General features: G+C 44.0%; 1 protein-coding gene across 4 annotated transcripts in view; it reads left to right on the top strand.

Annotated features, from left to right (window-relative positions):
* Positions 1 to 22,888, top strand: part of CHST9 (carbohydrate sulfotransferase 9) — a 105,375-nt gene extending 82,487 nt beyond the window's left edge. For all 4 annotated transcript variants that reach the window (XM_075494545.1, XM_075494542.1, XM_075494544.1 and 1 more), the window contains one exon: positions 21,371 to 22,888. In XM_075494545.1, the coding sequence (XP_075350660.1) occupies positions 21,371 to 22,468 (1,098 nt within the window). In that variant the 3' untranslated portion in view covers positions 22,469 to 22,888. The remainder of the gene's footprint in view (positions 1 to 21,370) is intronic.
* Positions 22,889 to 25,827: the final 2,939 nt, after the last annotated feature.

Here is a 25,827-nt window from a genome sequence, read left to right as displayed (position 1 = left end):
TAAAAAAATTAAATTTAAATTTTAAATTTAAAATTCTCATTTGCTAGTATTCCTTTTAAAAAACAGGAAGCTATCAATATGAAATACGTGTACAGCACATGTAATTGGTGTCTTTCAGTGTTGTTTAGGTTTTCATTTCTGCCATGAATTTTCGTTGAGGTTTCACTAAACTGTGACATTGCTTGTGGAGGCGTTTTCTGTCTTTATTACTGTATCAGTTAGGAGTAATTATTTAGAAAAAAACCTTTATGTATTGCAAATTAGCATTTCAGCATCAGGAAAAAGATATAGGAACTATACTGAAAAAAATTTCCCCTAACCAGAAAGAGAGGAGGAAGCCCAGAGTTTGCTTTCTTAAATTACATGCTCTTCTGGATTGAAAGGACCTGACTTGTACAGAAGCATTGTGTTGCTTCTCGTTCTTGGCTTCTTGTCCTCTTACTGAATGCTGTTATCCAGATGGCATATAAATGGGTATCCGTATTGTTTGTGAGATTTATTTTGAAATGTCACTTAAAAAGCAGTCATTAAAATGTTTGTATTCCAGCAATTACTCTGCTTTAGGTAGTCTTCCTTCCAAGCTATAAATCGAGACATTGGTGTTATTACATCACTGTTACATGTGAATTGATCATCTAGATGGAGGACTAACGTGCCAGGTGACTGACCACCTAAGGCAGCGCGGTTTGGGTCTAATAGCATTTCCCCTGCCGTGGTAGAGCACGGCACAGATGTCACTGTGTCACTTCCAGTGGCCTGAGCTGGCACCGCTCCTGACTGAGTAAGCTTTTGCAGGTCTGGAAGCTTACGGGAAGCTGGTCCTGAGACACCAAATAAGACCAAGAGGTTTTTTCCATCAGAGTTGTTGCAACCTTCCTGTTATCTTGAGTAATCGATGAACGAACATATTTAGCCCAGAATATGGCATTACGTAAGCAAAAGAAAATCTTCACTTTTTCTAAGTAAGCGTAGAAATGTTTTGAAACTTAATGGAAGTTCTGTGCTTTGGCTGCGCGTTTATATCCTAAAACAAGCCTAATTAACTTGTAAAAACTAAACTGCATTTGAAAATTAGCCTGAAATGTCTTGCAAAACCACTTTTTGGAGTCCTTATTGGCCAGAAGGGGGGGCAGTTGTATTTTTAAAACACAACCTGAGGCTGCAGTGACAGGGCTGTAAATGGCTGATTGGAGACCTAATTCTGCACACTTTCTGAGTGACAAAATCAGCTCTGTGGATGACATTGCCCTTTTCTGAGGACGAGCGTATTGTGATAAAAAGGATATTTGTCACAGTTGCAAAAGGTGGATTAGGTAACCCTACTTTGTGTATCCAGTCTTGGTCTTTTCCTGTATGCTGCTGCCTTGCCCTCCTCGAATTGCTCACCTGCTCCCTCTCTATGCAGTTAACTTAAGAACATCTAATTTTGCAGGAAAATTGCATTTTCTTGATATGTGGAAGGTGTATCTAAATAAATCTGTAAAAAGTTCATTTGGGGACAAATGGTAAACACTCACTTTTAAATGGATACTAGTGAAGCTGGTGATAGCCCATTCCATACTAACTTCCTTTGGACTTTCAAAAAATGGAAGAATGTTTCAAATTAGAAATCAATTGCATTTTCAAATCTATAATTTAAGGCACCATTGCAGAGGCACTGCATATTTGATTTGTAGTAATATTACTTCAATAAAAAGATTTGCACTGGGGCTGATCCTAATGGAGTATCTCCCATAGAAGGATTCTGTTTATTTTCAATACTGAACTTGAAATTTTATATGCAGTATAAGATACTTATCTGGCTTAAGATCCTGTAGTCCCGTTTGAGTCAGTCCAACACCACTGAGTTAAACTGGCTGCCAGAAATTTAAGTGAGGGAGAAGTGGCTCTGCAGAAGATGGATGATGTTACAACTTGACCAGGAGCTGGAGTGCAAAGGGGCAAAGTGCAGGAAATGTCTTGTTGAGAGGTGACTGAAACAGAGAGGGGATGGGGAAATTATAAGGCTGCTGTCCTGTGATCTCCTGCTAGGTAAACCCCTCACTGTCTGTGGGGATCTGGGACCTCTCACATCTTGAAGACTACTGTTGTTTCTTTGTGGTTCTTAGCTCTTTCTAAAGCCTAAGCAAAGTTTGGTGAAATATGACATAGATAAAACACCAAGGTAATATCTGCTTCCAAAAACCTTTGACTACAGTTATCATCTTCACTGGCTCTTGCTCCCTTTGATCATAGGGCATTTGCTGGTTTTCCTTGAGCACCTTTGTTATCATTTATGTGTATAGGTATGCACGTTCATTTAACAGCACCAGTCATCTAGCACTCTGCCTGAGCAGAGACATCCAGAAATGGTATGCACTCTGCTTTCCAGTACCTGTTTTGAACTACCTTTGCAACTTCAGGGTAAATCCTGGCACTGACGTACAGCCTGATTAGCTGTAGCATGTTAACTCTTGCTAAGGGAAATGCAAGGAAACAAGAACAAACCTTCTGCTTCTAACTGTGTAACAGCTTTGGCTAAAAAACACATTACAGACCACCAATCAAAATGTGTCTGAAGACAGTCCTTTATGTTTCATCCTTACCACTCAGATTTGTCTGTGTTGTAGTCTTAATGTATACTCCTACATGTGGTTTTGCCCAGTGCCTCTCAGAAGCTCTGAAGGACTAACAAGAATATGCATACTTGCATTTAGAAGCTGAAGTTGTTTGCACAGTCAGACTTTTTGGTTAAAATCCCAGCTGTGTTTGAGCTCAGACTTGAGCCTGTCCCTTCTGCAGTGAAGCTGCAAGTTGGGTCAGGAGGCTGGTGAGCGTGCTCCACAATATCTGTCCCACTGTTCTGTCCCTGAGGAGCTCTTCCCTCAAGGCAGACTCTCTTGCAGTGGCATAACCATCTCTTAGTCTTTTAACATATCTGTCAGGGAGCATTTCCCTTTCTGCACATGGGATTGGGGAAACAGTAACACAGGAAGGACTGGATGAAGCAATGTACTTGCTAGAGCTAGGCTTGGACTAGGGATAATGCAGCTCTGATGTACTGTCAGTATGTATACACCTTCTGCCAAAGTAAAGAGGTGAAAGAAAACTCAAACCTCTATGAAATGACAATGTGAGTTTGTTGCACAGACCACGTTGGAGAATGACTTATGACCTGAAGGATGCTTCAGGTATGCACATGGTGTAATAAACCTATATTAATATGAGCAAAAACTTCACAGTTCAGTCCAAACTCCTTGGTTTTCCTTGTGCACTGCTGTAGTTTACTTCAGTACTCTCCTCTATCCCCTTCATCCTCTCACATGACCTAGGTAGGAAAAGTTCAGTCCATGTATGCCAGCTTCCAGGTGCTGCTACTTTGAGGTTATCTAATAGGTATGTCCCTTGCTCCTATTTTCTCAGTTTGGGGTCATATTCCTCAGTGTTACTTACTTCGTTCCCCCAAAATCAGGAGTTTGAAAATCTTCAAGAGAGCTAATACATTTAGCCCACTTAACAAACTGAACTATTATTTCACTTTCATGTGCTTCATAGAATCACATAATGGTTGAGGTTGGAAGGCACCTCTGGAGATCATCTAGTCTAACCCCCTTACGCAAAGCAGGGTCAGCTAGAGAAGGTTGCCCAGGATCACATCCAGCTGGATTTTGAGTACCTCAAAGAATGGGGACTCGACAACCTCTGGGCAACCTGTGCCACTGCTCAATACTCACACAGTAGAAAAGTATTTTCTTATATTTAGATGGAATTCTTTATGTTTCAGTTAGTGCCCACTGCCTCTTGTCCTGTCACTGGACACCACTGAGAAGAGTGTCTTCTTTACTCTCCCCACCTTCCCCCATCAGGTATTGATATACATTGATAAGATCCCTCTGAGCCTTCTCTTCTCCAGGCTGAACAGTACCAGCTCTCTTGGCCACTGCTTGTATGTCAGATGCTCCTGTCCCTTAAATATCTTTGTGGCCCTTCACTAGACTCACTCCAGTATGTCTGTGTCCTGTCCCAGGAAACCCCTGTCCCAAACTGGACACAGCACTCCCGGTGTGTCTCACCAGGGCTGAGCAAAGGTGAAGGATCACCTCTCCTGATCTGCTGGAAATGCTTTGCGTAATGCAGCCCAGGAGACTGTTGGCCTTTTTTGCCGTGAGGGCACATTGCTGGCGTGTTCTCCAGGACCCGCAGGTCCTTTCCTATGAAGCTGCTTTCCAGCTGTCCAGCCCCCAGCCTGTACTGGTGCCTGGTGCTGTTCTTCCCCAGGTGCAGAACTTTGCATTCCCCTTTGTCAAATTTCATGAAGTTCCAGTTTACCCATTTCTCGAGTCTGTTGAGGTCCCTCTGAATGGCAGCATAACCCTCTGGTGTACCAGCCATTCCTCCCAGTTTTGTATTGTCTGCACATGTGGTGAGGGTACACTCTGTCCCATCATCCAGGTCAGTAATGAAGATGTGAAACAGTTTTGGACCCACCATCGACCCTGGGGCACTAGTGATTGGCCTCCAGCTGGATTTTGTGCACAACCGTTTGAGCCTAAGCAGTTCAGCTGGTTTTCAGTCCAACTCACTGAACACTTATCTAGCCTGTACTTCATGAGGACGTTATGGGAGACAGTGCCAAAAACCTTACTAAATTTGAGATAAACAACGTCCAGTACTCTCCCCTCACCCACTGAGCTGGTCATCTCATTGTACAGGGCTATCAGACTGGTCAGGCATGATTTCCCCTTCATAAATCTATGCAGCACGAAGTCCAGCTGGAGGCCAGTCACCAGTGGAGTACCCCAGGGGTCACAGCTGAATAAAATACTGTTTAACTTCTTCATTGCATACCAGGATGATGGGACGGAGTGTACCCTCTGCAAGTTGTCAGAGGATACAAAACCGGGAGGAGTAGTTGAAACACCAGATGGGTGTGCTACCATTCAGACGGACCTCAACAGGGTAGAGAAACAGACAAAGAGGAACCTCATGAAGTTCAGCAAAGTGATACGCACCTGGGGAGGAATAATCCCCTGCTCATTCACGCTCCCAGCAGTTGAGGTGAAGCTGACCAGTCTGTAGTTTCCTCAATGCTCCCACTAGCCCTCCATGAAGATAGGATTGACATTTGCTTTCTTCCAGTTCTCAGGAACCTTCCCCCATCACCACGACCTTTCAAAGATAATCAAGAATAGGCTCACAGTGACATCCTTCAGCTCCCTCAGCACTCATGGGTGCATCCCATCAGGTCCTATGGACTTGTTTATGTCCAGTTTGTTTAAATACTCCCTAACCTGATCCTCCTCCACCAGGGGAAGTCTTCCTTGCTCCAGACTTTCCCATAGGTCTCAGGGGCACAGGACTGCTGAAGGCCAGTCTTACTAGTAAAGACCAAGGCAATGAAGAAGTCAGGTATCTCAGCCTTTTCCATGTCATCTGGCACCAGCTCCCTACCCCATTCAGCAGTGGGCCCACATTTTTCCTAGTCTTCCTTTTGCTGTGGATAGACCTGTGGAAGCCTTTTTTGTTGCCTTTCACATCCCTCCCAGGTGGGTTTTGGCTTTCCTAACCCCATTCCTGCATGATCAGACAGTGTCTCTATATTCCCCCAAGTCACCTGTCCCAGCTTCCACCTCTGGTATGCTTCCTTTTTATGTTTAATTTTTTTCAGAAGCTCCTTTTTCACACATGCAGACACCTGCTACCTTTGCTTGATTTCCTTCTCATGGGGATGAACCATTCTTGAGTTTGGAGGAGGTGATCCTTGAACTTCACCCAGATGTCCTGGACCCCTCTCCTCTCCAGGGCTGTATGCCATGAGTTTCCTCTAAGCAGGTCCCTGAACACCCTAAAGTCTGCTCTCCTGAAGCCCAGGGCTGTGATCCTGCTTTTTGCCTTGTTCCCTCTTTTCAGGATCCTGAACTCTGCCTTCTCTTGGCAACTGCCATCACCCTGACCTTCACATCTCCAACCAGTCCTTCCATGCTTGTAAGTGTGAGGTCCAGCAGCCAACCTCTCATTGTTGGCTCTTTGATCACTTTTGTTAGGAATTTGTCATCAATGCGCTCCCCAAACCTGGTCTGCTTGTGCTGCCTGCTCTGCTGCCCTGCTCTGCTGCTCCTCCAGCAGATATTGGGGTGGTTAAACTCCCCTGTGAAGACCAGAGTCTGTGAACGCGAGGCTTCTTCCAGTTGTCTGCAGAAGACCTCATCTACTACTTCTTGATCAGGGGCTCTGTCACAGACACTCACCACAGTGTTAGTCATGTTGGTCTGCCTTCTAGTTGTGACCCACAAGCACTCCACTGACTCTCATCTGTCCGAAGGCAGAGCTCCATGTGTCCCCGCTGCTCTCTGACTGAAAGGGTGACTCCTTGCTTTGCTGTCCCAGCCTGCCCTTCCTGAAGAGCCTGTATCCATCCATGGCAGCTCTCCAGTCCTGTGAGCTGTCCCACCACGTCTCTCTGATCCCAGTGAGACTGCACACAGACCTCTAATTCCTCTTGTTTGCTTCCTGTCCAGCATGCGATAGTGCACAGGCACTGTGGAGAGGCACCCGGCCGTGCTGGTTTCCCAGAGAAGGTATGAGAGCTTCCCCCATCATGCTGTCCTGTAGGTACTCACTTGTTCACATGCATACGCTTGAAGTGGGCATCTCTGAGCCCTGTCTGGTGACTATGAGATCCCTCCTGCTCCCCCTGCACATTTTGTTTACCAGTAAGCAGAAGCTGCATTTTTTAAAAATTAGTTTTCCATTCATTATGTGATACCTGATCAGATAGGAAAATCGGACAGGAAAAATTGTTCAGGTTTGCCCTACACGTAACATTTTCTTTCTTCCAGGCTGATCAGGGCTGCTCCTGATACCATCCTCTGCCCCCTTCAAGTTCAGATAACATAACAGTCCTTCACTGATTAAGTAATATATAGTACTGAGATGGTGAATCTCAGAAAAATGCAGGAGGAAGTATTATTCAAATAAGAACAGCAGACTCTTTTATTTGAGAACCTTTTCAGTACCCTTTTGGAGGAGACAATTTCTCAGGAACATACATGCAGTGTGTGAAGATAAAAATACCTTCAATTTTATGAAGAATTATTCTTCTTGTGAAAAAAACAAGCATTAGAGTATGCAACAGACTAAGAAGACTGACGTTCAACAGAAGTATTGAAAGAAATATTGTGAGGTTTGAGCAATGAAAGGCAGTACGGGCTGGGAAGTTGCGTTGCAGTCCTGATACTCAGATTTCTGAGTGTCCCTTCTTGCTCTGTAAAATGGCAAGGATTTTCTACCAGTGTTAATCAGAAATTAGGAATCACAATATTCACATGGGGTAGGCAATTATTATCTTTCCTTGTTTTGCAGACATGGAAAAATGAAGTGTGAAGGTCAAGGGACTTGCTCAAAGTTACAAAACCAAACACTGTGGTTCTGGCCGGTGTGCCTACCCTTAACGACAGCACCGTTCTTTCTCATTATTCCTCTGCTTCAAGGAGGGGTAGTGCTTGAACTAGTTAGTGTTTGGATGGCACACTGATCATCTGTGGCACTGCTTGCAGATTAATGCATACCAAGTGGATAGCTATACAAAAAACCAGCTACAGAATAAACTAGGGTATTTTCATTTACCTGTGATAAACACGAGTTAGTCCCCTCCAGTGAAAATAGGGTATGCTACCTTTCAGTCAGTGTGAGGAGGGAGTGTGCAGTGGATAATCCCCTTTGTAAATTCACAGCCTATTTTGTCCCACAGTAATTTATGAAGGCAATCAATTCTCAAGTATTAATACTTTTTTGTAAAATTGAACACAGGAATTTGTTTAAAAGTGTATGAATGTAGGCAAACACAGATTTGAGATATTTTCCAACTTAGAGTGCATTATACATTTCTATTTATTTTTTATTTACCAATAAAGAAATCTAAACTGAATTAAATGCTAATTTTGATTGAGGGGAAAATGCTTTGAGACCTCTAGAGATCTTACTGTCTCTTCGAAAGCAATTTGGGTGAAAGTGAATTCTTCAGGCCTGAATGTACATTAATATTATGGAATCACAGAGTCATAGACTCGTTTAGGTTGGAAAAGAGCTTTAAGATCATCAAGTCCAACCATTAACCTAGCACTGCCAGGTCTACCACTAAACCATGTCCCTAAGCACCACATCTACACACACATCTTTTAAATACATCCAAAGGTGGTGACTCAACCACTTCCCTGGGCAGCCTGTTCCAATGCTGGACAACCCTTTCGGTGAAGAAATTTTTCCTGATACCCAATCTAAACCTCCCCTGGCACAACTTGAGGCCATTTCCTCTTGTCCTATCGCTTGTTACTTGGGAGAAGAGACCAACACCCACCTCTCTACAACCTCCTTTCAGGTAGCTGTAGAGAGCGATAAGGTCTCCCCTCAGCCTCCTTTTCTCCAGGCTAAACAACCCCAGTTCCCTCAGCCGCTCCCCATAAGCCTTGTGCTCCAGACCCTTCACCAGCTTCGTTGCCCTTCTCTGGACACGCCCCAGCACCTCAATGTCCCTCTTGTAGTGAGGGGCCCAAAACTGAACACAGTATTCGAGGTGCGGCCTCACCAGTGCCGAGTACAGGGGGACAATCACTTCCCTAGTCCTGCTGGCCACACTGTTTCTGATACAAGCCAGGATGCTGTTGGCCTTCTTGGCCACCTGGGCACACTGCTGGCTCGTGTTCAGCTGACTGTCAACCAACACTCCCAGGTCCTTCTCTGCTGGGCAGCTTTCCAGCCACTCTTCCCCAAGCCTGTAGCGTTGCATGGGGTTGCTGTGGTCCAAGTGCAGGACCCAGCACTTGGCCTTGTTGAACCTCATACAATTGGCCTCGGCCCATCGATCCAGCCTGTCCAGATCCCTCTGCAGAGCCCTCCTACCCTCAAGCAGATCAACACTCCTGCCCAGCTTGGTGTCATCTGCAAACTTACTGAGGGTGCACTCGATCCCTTCATCGAGATCATTGATAAAGATATTAAACAGAACTGGCCCCAACACCGAGCCCTGGGGAACACCACTTGTGACCGGCTGCCAAGTGGATTTAGCTCCATTCACCACAACTCTTTGGGCCCAGCCATCCAGCCAGTTTCTTACTCAGGGAAGCGTACGCCTGTCCAAGCCACGAGCAGCCAGTTTCTCCAGGAGAATGCTGTGGGAAACGGTGTCAAAGGCTTTACTAAAGTCTAGGTAGACAACATCAACAGCCTTCTCCTCATACATTAGGCGGGTCACCTTGTCATAGAAGGAGATCAGGTTGGTCAAGCAGGACCTACCTTTCATAAACCCATGCTGTCTGGGCCTGATCACCTGGCTGTCCTGTACGTGCCGTGTGATGGCACTCAAGCGGATCTGCTCCATCAGCTTCCCCGGCACTGAGGTCAGACTGACAGGCCTGTAGTTCCTTGGATCCTCCTTCTGGCCCTTCTTGTAGATGGGCATCACATGTGCTAACCTCCCATCAACTGGGACCTCCCCAGTTAGCCAGCACTGCTGATAAAGAATGGAAAGTGGCTTGGTGAGCACTTCCACCAGCTCCCTCAGTACCCTTGGGTGGATCCCATCCGGCCCCATAGACTTGTGTGTGTCTAAGTGGTGTAGCAGGTCGCTAACCATTTCCCCTTGGATTTTGGGCATTTCATTCTGCTCCCTGACCCTGTCTTCCAGCTCAGGGGGCTGGGTACCTGGAGAACAACTGGTCTTACTGTTAAAGACTGAGGCAAAGAAGGCATTAAGTACCTCAGCCTTTTCCTCATCCTTTGTCACTCTGTTTCCCCTCCCCGTCCAATAAAGGATGGAGATTCTCCTTAGCCCTCCTTTTGCTGCTAATGTATTTATAAAAACATTTTTTATTGTCTCTTATGGCAGCAGCCAGATTAAGTTCTAGTTGGGCTTTAGCCCTTCTAATTTTCTCCCTGCATAACCTCATGACATCTTTGTGGTCCTCCTGAGTTGATTCTTCAGCTTCATTCTATGTATACAGGGAGTTTAAATCTGAAGATGACACTTTCAAGCAATCTCTATATATTACATATTGGTCTCTTATTTGAGTTCACTAAATAATATTAATGTGCCTACTTATTCTACAGCTTATGCCTACATACTCTTCAGCTGAACCCAGTTTCATTTGAAACTTTTCTTACTATTTCTAAAAGAGCAAGATGTCTCATTTATGCTGGAAGATAAGTGTGTTTACCTGCAGACAACATAGAAATGGATTCTGTTTACCAGCAAAAAATCCTTGTGGATCCTACCACAGCCACTAATGTGAGAAATACTGCCGTGTATGCAGAAGCAGAGCATTACATTACAGACCTCTCTTCTCAAAGGGGATGGTGGGGTTTGTGGGGAAGGAATACAGTTGTTTATCATCTTCATTTTTACATTTTGCTGGTTGTAAATGCCCTGGGTGCCCTATGGAGACCTGTCCAGTCATGCTGCCAGGCCATCTCCCTCTCAGTCCTCCTGCAGTAACATTTGAAGCCGGGGACAATTTTAGCCAACTTTGACACAGTTGTAAGAGAAGAGCTCAGCAATGTGAAGAGCGATGGCTGGTCAGAGGGGAAATTTTGTCCTCGCTGGGGAAAAGGCAGTCGTTGGTATCCCAGCTCTATATCCCTTTCAGGAGAGGATGGAGGGCTGGCCGGCGAGCATGAATGCAGGTGGTGAGCCACCGTGTTGCCCAGTGCTGCCAGTTGGGTATGGGCAGGAACTGGAAGTGCTGGCCAGGGAGAGATGGGATGGGGAAACGTGATTGAAACTCCTCCAAAACTAGGCTACCACTTGTGTCACCGCTTGTAAGAACATCTTGTTGAACAGCTTGTTTGTAGCTTGATGTTTGCAGCTGAAGTAATTCCTTTTAAAGTAATTGAGGAAAGGATTTGGTACCTGACTCAAAACCTTTTGGGCTTAGAATCACATTGTTTCCCCTTATAACACATGCTCTTTGCCTCATTTTTATTCCAAATATCTTAATGGGCATCCAAGGTCCACATTTGGCTACTCAGAGCAAACATCTAAGCAACTATTTCAGTAGCTCTGCCTTCATTGTAGTTCACGGGGGGCAGGTTTGGAAGGAAACTGTAGTGCCTAAATTCAACTCAAGTCCAGATCTGCAACAACCTCTGCTTGTTCATCACCTCCCCGAGGAGGCAGCTGAGCCTCATAGGCTTGTTCCTCTGCGGGTACAGGTGTGCCCCAGTGTTGGCAGGACTGATCCAACCCAGGCACTTCTTGTCTCAGTGTGGTGGAAACCTGGAAACAGCCATCTCACCGGGAAAGCTCACACCTGCCAGGTTGGACCGCATGAGGTACAGGTATGCCGGGTGGTCTTCTTAACATGGTGTTGGGATATCTGTGAAAACTAAGTCAGTGATTCCCTGAAATAGGGAAGTCCAGGTTCATTTTCTTCCTCTGTCCAAGCAGATTCAAGCCTACAACTTCTGCTACCTGAAAGACCCATGTTATATCTCTCCTGTATATAAAAGTGAACTAGAGAGAGAGAGAGAGGCTCGTCCGATGTCTGGTGGTTACAACACTCCCTGGGAGAGGGGAGCCAGGGTTTCAGTCCCAGCATGCAGGGTTAGTTAACCTCCAGGGTAATGCCCAGAAGTTAGACCACCCTCCCGGGAAATATGTCTACTCATGCAGACAGGGCTATGGGGACCGGGTCTCCCCTGTGCAGGGTGGGCGTTCATCGGCAAGTGCCAAGACATGGTCCCTAATATCTCTGGATAAAAAGATGTTGGCATCTAGCCTCAGGCATCAGCCCTTGTCTTTAGAGAGGAAAATAGATTATGTTTAAAATATGAAATGTGCTAAAAAATGCCTGCCTGTCTTGAGTTGTGAACATGCAAGAGGCATTATTTATTTTCTTCTTCATAAAATGACTGTATGTATGAATTACCATGCACTTGGAAGTAACAATTTTGAGAATTGCATTTGTCAACAGAGGGAACTGTTTAGGTTATTTGACTTGCTTCTGTGCTTTAAGTTATGAAAAAGTAGGCACGTTAACATTATTTAATGAACTCAAATAAGAGACCAATATGTAATATACAGAGATTACCCGAAAGTGTCATCTTCAGATTTAAACTCCCTGTATACATAGAGTAAACCTACCAGTCAGTGGAACCCGAGAGTCTTTTTCTAATATGATTCTTCATAAAATGAGTATTGCGTGCTTAGTTTGAGTTCATTTTGAATTTCAGGTTGTTTAAGCTGCTTTGCTATGACATTGTTCTGTACAGAAATAAGAGTGAGTGCTGATGAAGACTTCTGGCCACTGACTGCAGTGGCTGACTTACTTAGGTTTTATTAACAGAGTATACACAGAGGAGGAGGACTGAGCTCAGAATTAAATGCTGTTTGAACATACTGGTTTACCTGTATCCAAAACGAGTGTGACTGCATAGGAAGGAGGTTGTGCTAAATACAGACAACTGTTAAGTGGTCCATGATTTGAAAGTTGCCTTTTATTAACAGTGCATCTTAGCTACACGTCTAGAGACAAGCACTACGTGCAAAGTGGATGCAGGCTCTGTCCAAACACAAGCTGTCTGGGCTGCAATGGCTCTGTGCTTATTTACAAGTCTGTAAGTTACACTGCAAAGAGCCAGCCCCGTGAAACTGTTATCAGAAAACTAGAGAAGCAGCATCAGCATTGCACTATTCAGAAGCCAATTTATCATTACCATCGGTCGACCTTGACAATTATTTCTTGATTAGTAATAAGGGGGTAGGGTGCTTGTTTTTATTTCAATACTTGGTTGCAGTTGTCTTGGTGAATCTTTAATCTGTCACCCAAACTTACATGTTACTTAGTTTCTGATAATAATAGCATTTTTTATTGCTACTTTTTCTATTAACTGTGCCTTGATCTTTCTTATCCTTCCCATTCTGAGCATGTTTTGGAGAAACCAGGTGTTTTGACTGTGAGGGCAGAAACAGGAGGGAGTTAATTCCAGATTTGAAGAAGAATTGGCAAGTAAAATTAGAGATTAATTTCCTTCATCCAAGTTGCTGACCATATGAATCAGCTTGTGGAAGTGGCTCCTGCAGACTGTCTTGCCTCGTTAGCATGGGTGACTTTGTGCTTTCTGTAGATGAAGGCAGGGGGCAGGGAGAGCAGGGGAGCCCTGTGCAAAGCCAGAAGTCATGTATCTGTGAGGGTCTCAGGCAAAGACAAATGGGTTCCTCCTGTCCCCTTATTAAATGGGGACGGGACTACTACTATAATCCTGATAACGTTACTGTTTATCTTACCCCGTTGGGCCTCTCCACTTGCCCCATTGCCTGCGGGCCTGGACTGTTCTCCTCCAAAACCAGCTCTGGATTGGTGGTCTCCTTTCAAATTTTTCCACACCAGCTCATTCACTGACACTTGGCCACACTGCATTAAAACAAAAAAAATCTCTTTCCCTCTGCCCTTTCCATCTTCACTCGCTTTGTCTGTGCCCTTGCCATAACTCCAAGTCACCCTGCAGTGAGATGCCGAACTTTCTGCTAACAGATTCAAGGGGCAATAGTCACTGATTCGCAAAGCTGTGTTTTGAAAAGCAGTATTTAAAATGACTGGTATCTGTTAATTAAAATTTACCTGCAGTATTTTTTTTTTCTTACTATGATCAGTTATTCTCATTTGTGTCTGGCTCAGTGTTCACAAGTACCTCCCTTGAACCTAATTGTATTTGAGCTACAAACTATAAAGTTTGCCTCTTAGTCTCTGCAGGAAGCTCTGAACACCTCATATACTCATTTCTTTTTTTCTTTTTTTCCCCCAACTCCTTTAGTAATCTTAGAGATGCTTGGTACAAGTACATGTGTTTTAGGCATACATATCTCATAGGAAAATATGGTGTCTGTTATAGTAAGGTTTTGCCTGTCACGACTGATGACTCCACATACAAAATATTCCTGGATCTTAATCCAGAGGAAAGATAAGCTTGCTGCTATTTTGTGTTTTTTTGAGAACTTTAGGGGCACAGAGAACTATGAAAGTTCAAAGCACGGTTGTTTCATTCTTCCTCTTCCATAATGGAATTGTGTATGAGCCACAAGGTATCTCTGACAGAAGTACCTCTGCTAAACTTGCAGTGTTCACAAGGAATACATATGTCAACTCTGGCTTGTGAGGAATGTAGCAGTGGTGATTTGCCCTGAATAAATTAGATAAGCCAAAAATTCATGACTCCACTGGGAGCTGAGGGGTTAGTAGTGCCTCTCTCTGGAGTAGCTGTTTTAAGCACAAGCGATGAATCAAGAGGTTTATCTCCACTGCACAGAAGGTGAAGCACCTCATCAGCAAATATTTCCTGTCACTTGTGGCCAGCCTGGGTAGTCTCTCCACTGGGGAGTCCTGTAGGGATTTGCTTAGCTCACCAACATTGCACTACACAGCTGCTAGGATATGAGAAAGTTGTGAGCATATTTACATGTTAGCTTAGGTAGCATAGTAGTTGAGGAGTCTGGCCATTCTGAATTATGCTTTGCAAATAGTCTTCTAGCGCAAAAAAGTTAAGGATAATCCCTCCATTTGGCAGGCTTAACAAAACTTGCACATACATGTGTAAGTATAGTTCTATATGTTTTTACAGGTAAAGTGAGGTGGTAATAGCTCCAGGCTTCACTGGCTTGCTGAAGATAGGAGTCATGCAAACTTTTCCTCATATTTCAACTACATATCAATTCTGAACCATCTGCCACAATTTTGGACTTCTGCTGAAGAAATCCTTCTAACTGTGCCCAATTATGTGAAAAACTCGGTATTTTAAGCAAATGAGGTTTAGGCTGAAACTATATATTACCTTTTCAAAGACTCACACGTACCTACAGTCCAAGTAAGAGGATGTTTGTTTTATAGCCCTCCAGTATTCAAGCTGCCTTCATCTAAATACCTAAATTAAGAGACTGATCTCTATGGCTCCCTGATCAATATAGAATCAGAGAGTGAATTGGAAAATGAATCTTGTCTCAGAAAAGCCTTTCTCTGTCTGTTTTCTACAGAGAGATCCTAGGTAAACAAGTCAGGTCTTGAAATTATAAGGTCGTTATAATACAATCCTCCCATAAGAAGCAACATAAAGAAAAACATTTATAGAGTGAAATAAAGTATCTAGTGCTCTCAGTTCATGCTGAACTTCGGCACTGCTGAACACATCTAGTACCAAAGGACTGGGATGTAAGCAAAGATACAATATACTCCAAGCATGTATTTCAAAATCCTGTCATTTCATCACTGGGGGGCCTTCGCTTCTTCTCATGGGTAAGTTTCTGTGAGTATGTACTGCAGAACCCCTGCCTGGGTTGATGAGAAAACACAAATGCTCTGTCTTTCTAAATAATTGTTTTTCATAAGTTTCATCTAAAAAACAATTTCAACCTGTTTTTGTCTTAAGGAATCAAGTTTTTATCATCTTTGAATATCCATGTGTTTGCAGAGCACCCGTATTAGCTATTTAGTATAATACTGCTGAGAGAGTGCTCAGGGCACTCAAACCTGCAACGGTCTCAAACCTGCAACTCAAACCTTGCAAATGCAAGCCACAGTGAAAAGCAGAGCACAGTGGGCTCCCAGGTGATTCATGCAGTTGCTCCTAAGAAGCATCTTAGAGGACTATTTCAGGAAGCATGTTTTAGGACAGAAGACATATTAGCTAGATGTTGAGAACCAAACCATACATTACTAATACTTACAATGTAGTTATTTGGCAGCACAGAAAAGCACGATAAAACAGAATATTTCTTTCCTCCACTATTTTTTGTCCTACCTTTTCTGTTGGGCTCACTTAATTTTATTATTCTCATTAGTAAAAATGAAGATCCAGCGCTAAAGCACTTAGGAAACACAGCACTGTCTGCACAGCAGGTCATTAAATCTTTGTAAATCAGCCCTGGAATATCATCCTTTCCAATACATCATTATCTTTTTGCATGGCAGGTTGCTCTAATTGCAAACTGTCTAGATGAGATCCCACCCGTGCATTGTAAAACCACCACAAAGGGTAATTGGATGAGTCTTAACCATTCTTGGCAGTAGTCAATCTCTTCTACCCCAGTGGCTTGTGAAGGTATTAAAGGAAAGGACAGCTTCAATGTGTGTAAAAGAAGGTATTGGCTACTTATTTTTACAGCAAGGAGAAATCCTTTTGTGGATGGAGAGGAGCAGGGAATCTCCAGCAATAAAAACGTCCAAAGAAATCCATGAGCCCATTAACGACGCAGAAATGCCTTTTGTTTCAGGAGCTTCACTGAGTTGCCTGCCAGTAGCCAAACACCATGCTAACACTCTGTTAAATTCCTTTTTTCCTTGTATTTAAATGAATTTTTAAACCTGTCCTCAGTTCCTGCCTAGCTAAAGAGAGACAGAGGCAATGTGCATATTCTTCTAAATTGGACTCATGGCCATTTCTTAACTTCCTTTCAAATGTGTTAATGCAAACAGAGAACAAGGCACTCTGCATAATTACTGGCAAGGGTGCAACACTTCACTGAATTTTAATTCTCGGATGAATTGTACACAACCTGCTTCATAGGTTGTCAGTATGTCTCAAGGACAGCCTTGCATCTGTCCAAGGTGACTGTGGAGCCCATCTCCCATGCCAGGCAGCTGGTTCCCAAATTTAGCAGCTCTTTGGAAAGCCATGAATGGTTATCCCTACACTTGGACACTTGGCTCAAGAGTTTGGGAGGGACTGTTTGCATGGGAGGATCTGGATCCAGAGTTAGTGACTGATACGGGATTTACTCCAGTTGGTGGCCAGTGACAAGTGGTGTTCCCCAGGGCTTGGTGTTGGGGCCAGTTCTGTTTAATATCTTTATCAATGATCTGGATGAGGGGATCGAGTGCACCCTCAGTAAGTTTGCAGATGACACCAAGCTGGGCAGGAGTGCTGATCTGCTTGAGGGTAGGAAGGCTCTGCAGAGGGACCCGGACAGGCTGGATCGATGGGCCGAGGCCAATTGTATGAGGTTCAACAAGGCCAAGTGCAAGGTCCTGCACTTGGGCCACAGCAACCCCATGCAATGCTACAGGCTTGGGGAAGAGTGGCTGGAAAGCTGCCAGGCAGAAAAGGACCTGGGCATGTTGGTTAACAGCCGCCTGAATATGAGCCAGCAGTGTGCCCAGGTGGCCAAGAAGGCCAACAGCATCCTGGCTGGTATCAAAAACAGTGTGGCCAGCAGGACTAGGGAAGTGATCGTGCCCCTGTACTCGGCACTGGTGAGGCTGCACCTCGAATACTGTGTTCAGTTTTGGGCCCCTCACTACAAGAGAGACATTGAGGTGCTGGGGCGTGTCCAGAGAAGGGCAACGAAGCTGGTGAAGGGTCTGGAGCACAAGGCTTATGGGGAGCGGCTGAGGGAACTGGGGCTGTTTAGCCTGGAGAAAAGGAGGCTGAGGGGAGACCTCATCGCTCTCTACAACTACCTGACAGGAGGTTGTAGAGAGGTGGGGGTCGGTCTCTTCTCCCAAGTAACAAGTGATAGGACAAGAGGAAATGGCCTCAAGTTGTGCCAGGGGAGGTTTAGACTGGATATTAGGAAATTTTGCTTCACAGAAAGGGCTGTCAAGCATTGGAACAGGCTGCCCAGGGAAGTGGTTGAGTCGCCATCCCTGGAGGTATTTAAAGGACGTTTGGATGAGGTGCTTAGGGACATGGTATAGTGGTAGTCTTGGTAGTGTTAGGTTTACGGTTGGACTCGATGACCTTAAAGGTCTTTTCCAACCTATACGATTCTGATTCTGATTCTGATTCTACCTGTGTGCTGCCTGTTGTTGGTGTATGTTCAGGTGTTTTCCAAAATAATGGTGCTCAGCAGCTTGTGGGGTGGACTGTTAGGAACATAGATATAACAGACAAGTTTTTTTTTTTAAATGTTTATTGCTTTTGCAAGTTTCTTCTTTTCCTGTTCCTGCTGTGAAGAAAATCAGCATAACATGGAGATGTTCAGATCTTTAAAGTGTCATAAAATGGGCATTGAAAAGTCACTGGCACCAGGAGGAAGCCAAAGGCACCTCACTTTGTGCCTAGTATCATAAAACATTAAAATCCTTTCAGAGTGTGTGGCTTTCAGCTCTCTCATGCACATAAGAGTGGTAGCAGCTAAATATGCCAGACTGACAGGTAGTTTTGCTTAAGAAATATGGCACTATCTATTCAACAATTTCTGTTAGTTTCCCAAGAAAACTTTCTAGTTTAACTATTTCTAGTTAAACATTTCTCATCAAAAGTAAAGCTTGATTCATCCCTTCATTCATCTCACCTTTACTAGCTACTAACCTAGTTACTCAGGCGAGTTTATACGAAGGTTTGATCTCTTTTATTTTTGAGTTGGAAAACTTCCATGGCAATATAACAGCCATTTATGCCTTTGAAAATTATCACTATCCATTTCCATTCTTAGATAGTGGAAGTTACAGCCAGCATTTACTGCAAGCATACTATCCCTTGTGGAGCTTATAATAACATTTATTAGCCAATACTCTTGTATTCACTACGGGATATGTGTCTCAATAAGAAGAGGAAGTGGAGAGGGGAAGCAACTAATAGTATTTTACAGACTTAGATAATTTTTTTGTCCTCAGAACTTCCCGTGTCATTGTTTTCCCCTAGGTCTTTTTTTTTTTTCCTTCTGTTTGGGCCTTTTTTTCCTGAGAGATTCTTTCTTCTTTTGCCTCATCTCGCTTGGAGGGAGCCCCTTTCAAGTGACTCCCACTGTGCATATGTTGTTCCTTTAGGGTGTTACCTGAGATTTCTCTGAATAGTTCTTCCCATCCTTCTCTGAAGTCTTTAATCCCTTGAAAAATCCTTCAGTAGTGGTTCCTACCACTGCATTCACAGTTTCTGAGACTGAAATGCAATCCTTTTCTGGTATCTCCTTGGGTTATCCCCTGAGGTTGGTCCTGGATCCCAGGCGGACTGCTTGAAATGGAACAAAATCAAGACCACACACCTTTCAGTCTGTCCTTTTCCTTCCTGGCCTGGTGGAACCGAGGTATCTTGCACTAGTTCAGCATGGCAGGCTGAAATCAGAAGGCTGAACTTTCCTCTGAAGTGTAGGGCTCATTCTAGTGGCTTTATTTTGAAATTCAGATGGTTTAAGTGTCTTTGCACTGAAATATCTCCAGAAATAGACTGCTAAATTCAGATTACGTACCATAGGAAGTCATAAGGTACTGCTGCCCTCTCCTGAATTTTCTCTGCATTGGGGAACACCACATAGAACATATCACTGGAGACTGTCTTCTAAATTATAAAATTCCCCAGAGCCACACCGATGAGTTTACAGTCTTTGGTTACTTTAGCATTGTAGTATAACTTTATTCGTACTTCTCTTGAGCCTGGTATTGTGTGATTGATTTCTGTGTATCCCATATTTTTCATTTTCACCTTTTTAAGTTCCAGGTTTTCCTTTTAAGGTCAAAGCATTTAATTTATTTGTAAGTCTGTGGTTCTGCAGTAGCACTTGTAAGTCGCCATTCACTGCGATGCTGAAATTCCCATTAGGCTCATAGTCATCCCCTGTTTTACCACTAGTACTACCTTCTGTTTTTACATACTACCTATGCTCCTGAATTCTTTCCGTCCTTGGGCAGAAGGGATAAATCTCTAGGCACATGTGTTTCATTTGTTTTAAAGAATGAAATATTAGACAACAGAATTAAAAAAACCAAGTGATATTAGAAAAACTGACCACGTCAAACTGAAAGAATTCAAGTATCCTCTTGCATCTCTGAAAACACCAACATGCCCTCTCTCACAGACGTACAAGTCCTGCATGGCTCTGTTCTTTTATTTGCTTTCACCAATACAAAAATCATTTTACATAGTTCAGTGAAAACAAAGACCTGATTGTCAGTGGTTTGCAGCAATACAGAATAGCCTGATCCCCCGGTTTTGTTTTTGTCATTGGAAATTATTATACTGCAAGATAGGCTAACTTTTCTTGGAACTGCTTGTTTTTCTGTAGGCTTTATTTCAAACTGGAATTCAAATTGTGTTCCATGCATTACCATTTCTTATGTTATTCCTCTGAATTTTGAACAGCCTTATTTGAGGTGGCCTATGAACTTTCCCATCCCCCCAAATCCACACTTATGGTCTGGCAGTCCACAAATCAACTTTCCAGTAAATGTTTAATCAGTTTATGGCAGAAGAGTCTTTTTATGTAGGTTTCCAAAAAAGTTAGACTTACAAAAGCAGTCAGGCAGTCTGTGCATGTGTGTCCATGTAACCATTTGGCTATCTGGTATTTGCAACAGGATGTTTAAAAACCTGTTGACCAGCATCCCCCCTCTCCAGAAGTGTAATGAAAATAGGCAGCTGTATAGATGTCCCAATGCAGCAGACTTGCCTACTGACAGGAGAAAAAATCCGCAAGCCTTAGTAGACACACAACAATCCACTCGGGGATGAGAGAGCAGAAATACCCAAACTGCAAGAAACTCCTCAGTCAACCTGCATGATACAAAACCCTGAAGAATTTGATGGCAAAACACAGATCGAAGCTTTGCTATTTCTACAGCTTGTGAATTGCACGGTGGCTAGGGACATTAAAAGAGATGTTTGGGAGGAAAGTCTCATCTTTTCACATTCTTTGCAGGGTCACTAGTTGATGTTTAGTTAGTTGATGTCATTAATGTTGATGTTTAAATAAGTCAGATGGAATAGGCTCTAAAGGCACCTATTTTGCCATATGAGCTGTAAAAGCAGCTAGCTCAGGTGCAGGCATCTGTGTTGCAAACACCTGTATGTGCATGCAGTCCAATGCGTCCCACTTCCATGATCTATCAGTAGGGGTACAGGAATAGGACCTTTTTGGAGGGAAGATTTCATCTGTCACCGTATCCCACTCAAACCCACTGATGTCAGCTATTTAGGAGCCCTAGGTTCGTCCTCTACCACCACTGGGGGACAAGGCCTGCTCCAAGTCACAGCGGTGGAAGCAGATCCAGCAGCTGTTAGCGTGACTGTGCCAGCGCGCTCCAGAGAACTGTTAGTGGCTGTGCAACTCAACCAGTGCTGTCACAGGGGAAAACGTGTTTGGTAGAGAAAAGCACCTGGCCACCCCTGCCAGGACTACCAGCTTCCCTGTGTGAACCTCTTCTGATTTCTTAAAAGGTGTGGCTTAAGCTATTTATTTTTGTAGGAAGACCTACTGTGTGCTAACAGGTAAGCTTCAGAAGCATATATTTCAATAATTAGCCCAGCTTGTTGCTAAATTAGATGTATCGATCAAGTGGTTCAAAAGAGACCTTGCAGTACTAAATGTGGCTTGGTCGTGAGCATGCACACCATCCTTACTGCTGTTGCAATGTGAATGGGCCGGACTGGGCTGTCGCTGCGTTGTAAGCTCTGCTCCTTTCCATGTTTGCAGGATTTCACACTCCCGCCTCCAGGGATGCCGAGGAGAGCAGCGTGGAGCAGGAGCACTGCTCCTGGCCTCAGTAAGCACGAAATGGCCGTCTCGGATGGCAGGCACTGGCAGGGCAAGGCTGACCCTTTTGGTGTGGTGGCTGCCACCTTGGTGAGCCAACTGTCTGACCAGCAGAAGATGAGCGAGTCACCTCTCAGACATTTCAGAGGGGTGTATTTACCTCCTGCACTGCACCCTTTAAAGAAGACATTAGTCAAGGGTGGCAAGTGGAAGGATGTGGATAGCGCCCAGGAAAAGCGCAGGTCCTTCCTGCATGACTTCTGTAAGAAATACAACAGCAGAAAGAAGCTGCGAACCCACCTCATGCACCTGGTGTCAAGAATTTACGTGGAGGACAGGCACAAGGTCCTGTACTGTGAAGTGCCGAAAGCAGGCTGCTCCAACTGGAAAAGGGTCCTCATGGTGCTCAACGGACTCGCCGCTTCAGCACACAACATTTCCCATGACGATGTGCACTATGGAAAGCATCTAAGGAAACTGGACAGTTATGACCTAAAAGGGATATACACACGCTTGAACACGTACACCAAGACTATATTTGTACGTGATCCTATGGAAAGACTGGTATCTGCCTTCAGGGATAAGTTCGAACATCCAAACAGCTATTACCATCCAGTATTTGGGAAGGCAATAATTAAGAAGTATAGACATAACGCAAATGAAGAGGCATTGAAAACAGGATCGGGAGTTAAGTTCAAGGAGTTTATCCAATATTTATTAGATTCCCATCGCCCAGTAGGAATGGACATTCATTGGGAGCAAGTCAGTAAGCTCTGCTATCCCTGCCTCATCAACTATGATTTTATAGGAAAGTTTGAAACCCTGGAAGAAGATGCCAATTACTTTTTGCAGCTGGTAGGTGCTCCAGCTGAGCTGAAGTTTCCTAAATTCAAAGACAGACATTCCTCTGATGAGAGAACAAGTGCAGAAGTAGTGAGACAGTACTTAAAGGAATTGTCTAAGGAGGAGAGACAGCTGACCTACGACTTCTATTCCTTGGATTACTTAATGTTCAATTATACATCACCAATTGTATAGCACCAGAATAGCTTCAGGCTTCTATTAGATATTTATCATTTTGGGATTCAAAACAACTACTTTGATATTAGCCCTGAAAGGAAATAAACTTACTGCTAAGTGGAATTGTCTTGACTTAGTGGGGATTTTATAAGCTAGAGTGACTTCAATTGACATTAAATTATAGGAGAATGCACAAAAAAAAAGACCTGTAAACAGCATAAATTGCACTAAAATGCCTGAAAAAAGCTGTTTTTACCATTATGGATTATACTGTGGAAGCAGTAGTGCAGCCAGCTGTTGCATTAGCTTACCTTATGTTCTTTTAATGGTTTAAGAAAAAAGCATTCAGAGTAGCATGATTCTTTTTTGGTGTGCCTGCTTTAGAAATTGTTTTTGAAACTATTTTTGAATGTATTTTTTACTTTCTGTCACTTATTAATAAAGAAGCATTGGCTAATTTTCTAAAATGTTTGCAGTGTTCTCAGTTGCAAGGCTTGGTTGTTTGATTACCATTAGACTGTAGCTGTTTTTAGACCTGTGTGTATTTTATTGAAGGATGCTCTTGAATACCTATGCATAAAAGTACAAATAACACAGCAGCTCAACTGTTGAGCAGAGTAAATTGGGGTAAGCCTGTGATCTGAAGTCCCAGTCCACTACCCCATTTTGATTGATGCACCAGAGTTGACAAACATGACCCTCCTTTCAGAGAACTGGCACATACATTAAAATTAACATTTTAGTTTACAGTGGAGTCAACCACATGATGCGTACTGTGGTCCCAATATTCAAGACAGTCTTCATCTTTGGTGATAGGGGAAGGTCTTAGTGTGGTAGCTATGGGACATTATAAGGTCTGTACTGAGAAGCAACTTCATTGCAACTGCTGTGACCGCTCTTGGCCTGCCAGTGATATCAGCCCAGCTCTCAGCAATTTGTTACACAGAAGGTGTGTATGCCCATTGCCTCCCAAACCCATGGACTGGTATTGTCCCCACAGCCTCCTGAAGTCACCTGTGTTTTGCTGTCCTTCCTGCCTTGTCAGCAGCTAGCAAACCCCAGGGGTGGGGTGGATGCTGCAGTGTTATGTGGTGGGATGGGTATTGGTGATTCGTCCTAGAGGTAGTTCTGTCCAGAGTCCCACAGTCCTGGTTCTAAAAGGAAAATGTACCTTCTCTCCTCCTCTTCCCTCTCCTCCCTCAAGTGCTGTCTGACCAATGCATGCAGTGGTTCCTGCAACCTGCAGTTGCACATCGCATCGTAGGATGGGTGGCCAGGGTGTCCCAGGAGGAGGAGAAATCTCTGGAAAATGGGTAGGGATAAATCCCTCTGCCCTTCCAAAATAAAGATGACACCTATTCTTTGCTTCCTGGAGTGGTTTGGGGCATCTTGCTCCAGTGACTTGATATAGCAAGTTGTAGAATAAGGAAACAGCCTGGCCTGAAACTGATGCAAGTAAAATGTCCTTTTCCTCTGTTCCACTGTTCACAACTAGCGCTACTGCTGTCCTTTCCCTCATCTCAGGCAAATGCAGGCTTCAGTCCTTCCACAGGAGTAACTGTGGGTCCCTGCTGAAAGGAGAGACCATTTCCTACCTACCCTCGCTGCTTGTTTCTCCCTCAGTTTTCTCCTCAGAAGACATAAAAAGCCACCTCCAGCCTCCACGGTGCCAGTGTGTAACCAAGCAGGCTCTGCGCGTCTCCCCTCGTGGCAGGATGAGCCGCTCTAGGGGGGAAGGTAAAAGCATACTGGGCAGCCCAAATCGGAGGTGGTGCTGTATGTGACTAGCAGCACCCATAGCCAAAGCCAGCCTGTTCCCTGGGGCCATGGAGCAAGAGGAGGAGAAGGAAAAAGCCCACAAGCCATCATCACCATGAGGTGTGGAGAGGTGCAGGTGTTCAGCACCAACGAGGAGGTGCAGGGATGCCTTGGACAGGTAAAGGCACACACTGTTACTTGCTGTTGCTGTAGGTGTTAACCCATAGGTGTTAACACCAGAAGTGTCTGGGATGGGATGTCGAACCGTTGAACGGCCCCAGTGCATGCCTTTCCTCAGGTGAACAGTGTGTCCCTAAATCTCCCCCTTTAGACTCAAGATGGTGTTTGACTCCCACCTTCCCTGGCAGAAATCCTTCCCGAGTTTCCTGCGGGCTCTGTCCCAGAGCAGGGAGCACCAGAGCTGCACCGCCCTGCCTGGGGCACCATGGGGAGCGCAGCTGCCCCATGGACGAGGGCTTGGCCCCCAGGCCACCATGCTGGAGAGCTGGTTCCTTGCAGCCGCTGTCATGCTGGACACCAGTACGCTGCTACTCCAGTGTTGTGCACCATGCCAGTTAATGGCTGTTATTGAGTTCCCGTATGTCTTTACCCAGCATGATTTTTTTTTTTTTAATTTGGCCATGCACTTTAATGAGTGTTGCTCTCAAGTGGGACTATGCATTAGGATATTAAAGAGCAGCTCCTGCCAGAGTTTTGATTTTGTGTCATCCAACCACCTAACTCATGTGAAAACTGCCTTAGATTTCACTTGGATTTGACCTTGGTGTAAAAAGCGTCTTTTTCCGCAGATGCAGCAGAGCTCTTTAGATCCTCTGCTCTTGTAAGTATTGATTCCCACCTCAAATCCTGAATGAATCTCTCTTGCCTTGTAGGGAGGCCATTGAAAATGTTAAATAAAAAATAAATGTACAACAACCTTTGGAGTCTATATATTTGCTTTGTCTTGTCTGTTGTGGATATGTGTTTATTGTTAATTTACAGACCAAAAAAATGGCTCATGTACCAATATTTTCCAAAAAACATGAGGGAAAAAAGTTTAACATGCTAATAAAGAATGTAGGCCAATTTATATGTGAGTTTTTTATGAATTCTTTAATTCAGAGAAATAAATAGTAGTAAATGACAAAGTCTCTGAAGAGCTTTAGTGACAAACTTTCAGCCTATCTGATCAGGGAATGACAGAGATTTGGGGGTGGGGGTGATGTAATTGTATTGAAAAAGCCATACAGTCTCATAAGATTTCATCTACTAACTGGTCTTAGATAAAGCTACTGTTTGAGTCAAGGGGGGGTGAAAGAAGTTATTAGCAAATGTTTGGCTTCTGCAAATGAGAGGGAAAATTACATTGATTTGCATGCATCCGTGGACATAGACATCAGGTCCCTGGATTGTCGTCTTGAAAATCTGGTACAGTTTGCATTTGTGATTTAAAAGGGGAGGACACTAGTTAAGGCCTTTAAAGCATGTATGTGCACAGAAGCGTAATTGTTTTAGCCGCACTGTTGTTCTATGGCTCTAGTGAAAGTAATTTAACTTCTTTGTATGCTCAACTTCAAATTTCATAGCTCCTAACTGCACTTAAAATTCATTTTTTGAAA

This window comes from Mycteria americana, chromosome 2 (genome assembly GCF_035582795.1).
Source record: "Mycteria americana isolate JAX WOST 10 ecotype Jacksonville Zoo and Gardens chromosome 2, USCA_MyAme_1.0, whole genome shotgun sequence".
In the NCBI taxonomy this organism is placed as follows: domain Eukaryota; kingdom Metazoa; phylum Chordata; class Aves; order Ciconiiformes; family Ciconiidae; genus Mycteria; species Mycteria americana.
Note: the sequence above shows the minus strand (reverse complement) of the source record. Positions and strands in the feature narration are given on the sequence as shown.